The 4317-nt window shown below is 29.4% G+C and overlaps 1 protein-coding gene across 2 annotated transcripts; it reads right to left on the reverse strand.

Moving 5' to 3' along the window:
* Positions 1-265: 265 nt before the first annotated feature.
* LOC100803668 (probable glycosyltransferase At3g42180) lies at positions 266-4102 on the reverse strand. Of its 2 annotated transcripts, none has more exons than XM_006594191.4 (4): positions 3666-4102; positions 3412-3563; positions 1976-2345; positions 266-1081 (listed from the first exon to the last, which is right to left on the reverse strand). In XM_006594191.4, the coding sequence occupies exons 1-4, from the start codon at positions 3936-3938 to the stop codon at positions 416-418; spliced, it is 1461 nt and encodes a 486-aa protein (XP_006594254.1). In that variant the 5' UTR covers positions 3939-4102; the 3' UTR covers positions 266-415. The 2 variants fall into 2 exon arrangements, with proteins under 2 accessions (XP_006594254.1, XP_006594253.1); XM_006594190.4 differs by having other exon boundaries at positions 1976-2348.
* Between the last annotated feature and the right edge of the window lie 215 nt (positions 4103-4317).

Consider the following 4317-nt stretch of genomic DNA (forward strand, 5'->3'; position numbering starts at 1 on the left):
TAATATTTATTTCATCGTTACTTAACATTAGAGATATTTTTGCCTTGATAAAAAAATGGTGATATTTTTATTTTATATTTTTTCTATATAAATGTGTAGATAAAGCACTAGTATGATACATAAAAAATTACTAATTATTTTATACAAACTTACATCTACAATATTCTAAATTGTATCGAGAATCAATAAATTCATAATTTTAAAACAATCATTTTTTAAAATATGGAATGCATTGAACCTTCATTGTATGTATATAAGACAACTGTGATATAATATATTTCTGTTTTGGTTAGATAATTACTAATTACAAAGAAATCAAAGTAAGTAAAAAAAATCAAGGTAAGTAACTCAGTCAGTTGGGGAAATTAATATTTGAGAGGGTAATAGAAAGATATGGGAAATGGCTTGTGATTACTCAAGAAGCAATCAACTTTATGTTTAGCCTTCTCAGCCAAATTGAGTGAAGAATCATATGCATCATATCAAATGGCTTTGTTGGCCGATTAATCATAAAATGCCTCCTGACTCTCAACACATTCATGTGCAGTCTCAAGTACTTATTCCTTGAAATACTTTGTAATATACTTTTGATTTCTGGTATTTTCTCCACCGGAATCTCCACTGAAAATTGGCTCCAATTTAGCACATCACTAAAAGGTAGAGAATAATTATCACAAATTATTACGGGCACACACCCTGCGTGAATTGCTTCCACCACTCTAGGACTTGCAACTTCATGTCCACTGGGGCACAAGCAAAACTTGCTTTGTCCCATCAATTTTGTGTAGTCTTGACCCTTTGGAAGATATTCATGAACTAGAACCTCATTATCTTTGTCCTTCCAATGTTTTAAAAGTATTTTTCTAATTTCACCATGGACCCCTCCTGCGAAAAAAGCCAATGTAGTGCGGCTGTTTGGGTGCTGACCAAGGCTTGCTGGACCTAGCTTTCCAACAGGCAAGTACACTTCAGGGATGGACACATCTCTATTTGGATGGAATCCTTCTGAAGTGTTAGCATTGCAAAGTGCCCTAATGAAAGTTTGGAAAAGTTCAGGATTGCCATAGGAAACTTTTGGACCCTGTTTTCATCAAGTAAAGCACGTGTTACTTGTGTTTTTGATTTACTAAAACAAAATTGCTAATCATAACCATACTGAAAATTTTTCCTTTAGTAACTAACACCAAAGAAGAATAAATGTGGAAATAAAAATAGAAGTAGTTAGCAAATATTACAAAAAAAGTTGTCATCATCAAAAAGTCTTAATCATTAGACATGTGTTGTCTTTATTTAAATTATTTTTATATGATAAAATTTAAAGTATTAATGTAGACATTTTACCTAAATGTTAATAATATGATGTATGATACTACCAGACAATATATGTTGATTTAAAAGATTGATATATACCATCTATACATTATATAAGTATGATGCATCATATCCTTAGGAGTTAGGCCCCTTAAATAAATAAGGCTACATTTATTATTATTTATTATTATTTTTCTCAATAAAATAAATGCAAGTTATTGATTAGTTAATATATATTATAAAAAATGAAGAATTTTTCTTTAAAAATATTCCTCATATTTTATCATCTCATCTATCTATTAATGACTATTTTATTTATTCCTTTAGTTTATTTTTAATATTACTAATTTTAATTGAAATATATATTTTTATTATTAAAAAATTAAATTGTAGACTCTAAAAACTTATTATTCTTTTTTTATTGCAACAATAAACGTACATTTCCAAATTCTAATTAAGACAATACAAAAAACAGCTTTTACCTAATCTCTTCTTATTTACCTTCCTACATTTTTATCTATCACTTTCAATAGTGAGTACAACAACATTATTGTGTTTGATAATAAGTGGAAAATTAAACAATTAATAGTGGGCCTATCAGTAGAATTTAGCTACTGAAAATTAAATACTGCTATACTATATACTATATAATAAATGGACTTACCCAATCATGACAAGAAAGCAAAAAATGGTCTGCACCTATGCTTCTATTCCAGTAAGGATATTTATCTTGAATAACACCAATATAGTCTTCAACTAAGTGCTGCAACCGGACAGGTTCGTAGTCAGATTGCTTTAGGATAGGCTTGTAGACATAGTGAACAACATTGGCAATGCTGATGGGAAGGAAAAACACGTGTGCCTCCTCAGGATGTCTTGCCCTGAATTGGCTCCACTTACCATTATTGTCCATTTCGTCCATAAATTGACCTTCAATCGCATATATGTTGTTTACTGGGCCATCATGCACTAATGGTTGCTCCCCTTCTTGGTAAACCCACACCTTGAATCTTTTCACCATCTCTATGTGGCTCCTGCTGCCCAACATTTTACAGTAGAATTTTGTCAACCCGGCCATTTAGTACGTTTTATTCTTGCTGTCACTAACTTCAATAAATAGTAGTGTTGAATACAAATGTAAAATAAAGTCTTATATTTAATAAAAATGAAAAAAAATTGAACAAGAAAAAACATTTAAACCCGAGTATTAAAATTTTGATTTAAAGTGTAATTTCAAGTTCACATATCTTATGTTATTTGACCAGTGATTAATTGATGAAATTTTTTCCAGTGTCTACTCGCTCAGTTTTAATTGTTAAAGATTCATTAAAAAGTATGGAAAAGTGTACAGTTAATTACAAAATCACTTTTAATTTCTTCCCTAGCATCTTAAGGGCACTTATTCTTTATTAACATGTTTTTTTTCTTACCAAACTTAGGTATAGTTTAGTTAAGTGTTGTTTACATTGTTCTTTAATTATAGTTGGAGTTTCAATTCTATAATCTACTTAATCCTTAATTTAATGTAGATTTTTATTATGTAGATTTTTGGAGCGCTCTAATTTTAATTGAAAAACAACACAACAACACTAAGAAACTGTATTTAAGTTTTCTAAAAATAGTATAACAAATGTTGTAAATAAATGAGATATAAATAATATATTACTTCCTCCATTCCTAATTACAAGATTCTTTTCAAAAATTTATTTGATCATTTTTATAAAATTATTTTTAAATTTTTAGATATATTAATTATTTTTTCCCTACATATCTTTACTTAATTATTTTCTCTCAAAATATTAATAATTAATAATTAAATGAATAAAAAGACAAAAAATGATCATTTTAATATAATAATATAATTAATTAATTTAATGTGATTAATTAAATTATTTTTTTTTAAAAAACATGAATTAATTTAAAGAAATTATAATTAAAAACGAAGGGAATAATTGAGTACGGAGTAACTGTTAAATGAAGGACAACACATGGTGACATTAATTGCTATAGTTCTACGGTTAAGTACTCTAGTTACAGTAATTGTTAAAAAGATGAATCAATTGAAGGTGGCTCAGAAATTTTGAATTAAGTTTACTTAACTGGAGAAAAGCATGGGGATTCCGGTAAATGGATCCTTTGGGGACAAAAATTTCTCTCCTTTGTGAAGTGTAGTTCCTTGATAGGATAGATTCCTGAATTGAGGCCCGTGCTTGTGCTAAACTTTCTTCTATTTTCTCCAAACTAGTCAAGTCCTTCCATACCAAAACCGAAGAAACACAAGTTAGAAATTAAAACATTAGGAATAACATACAATGATAAGATAACATGCTCTCAGACAATTTAAGGTTGTGTACCTGAATTTGAACGGTGCCACTGTACATGTAAGTGTCGTTTGCAGGAGTAAAGTTGGAAAGAAGCTCAAGTGGTGGTGGTTGTGGTGAGGGAGAAGGAGAGGTTATATTTGTGTGGTTGTTTAGGTTTTTGATAGTGGAAAGGACCAAAGGAGGAGCCAAAGCAAACTGGGTAAGATGGTTTTGTTCCTTGAAGGGAGAGAAAAAGATGAAGGAAAGGACAACGAAAAATAGGGGGAATAATAGTGCAGAAATGGAGCATCTGGAGCATTCCATGGCCTCTATCTAAACTTGACAGCGTGAATTAACTTTACACTTCCACTTTCAATGCTCTAGTTATATAGCTGAGACGTGCTGCAGTGCATAGACACGTGATACTTGAGATGGAAGTAGAACGGTAAGGAAAACTTTCCCAAAACAGTCTCAAACTAAAAAAATTATTGAATAATGTATGGATATTCATATGCTATAAATATAAATACTCTTTAATATATTACTTTTTTTTTCTTCTTTTAAAGTGTCAAAAAGAGTATGGATTCATTTATCTTTATTCAAAACTATTTTTTTTTTGTTAATATTTTAGTTCAATAGGAAAAAAAATTTGATCAATCCGAAGATTAATTGAAAAGTAAATAAAGTTAGACAAAAAATTATT

Source organism: Glycine max, chromosome 13 (assembly GCF_000004515.6).
Source record: "Glycine max cultivar Williams 82 chromosome 13, Glycine_max_v4.0, whole genome shotgun sequence".
NCBI lineage: Eukaryota > Viridiplantae > Streptophyta > Magnoliopsida > Fabales > Fabaceae > Glycine > Glycine max.

What these genes read in the sequence shown, in the direction of transcription:
- LOC100803668 (XM_006594190.4), bottom strand. Translation starts at nt 3,938, where the DNA reads ATGGAATGCTCCAGATGCTCCATTTCTGCACTATTATTCCCCCTATTT. An exon ending in AATCCCCATGCTTTTCTCCA is followed by an intron (nt 2,349 to 3,411) that starts GTTAAGTAAACT and finishes AATGTTGGGCAG; the next exon opens with CAGGAGCCACATAGAGATGG. An exon ending in TGCTTTCTTGTCATGATTGG is followed by an intron (nt 1,082 to 1,975) that starts GTAAGTCCATTT and finishes TGATGAAAACAG; the next exon opens with GGTCCAAAAGTTTCCTATGG.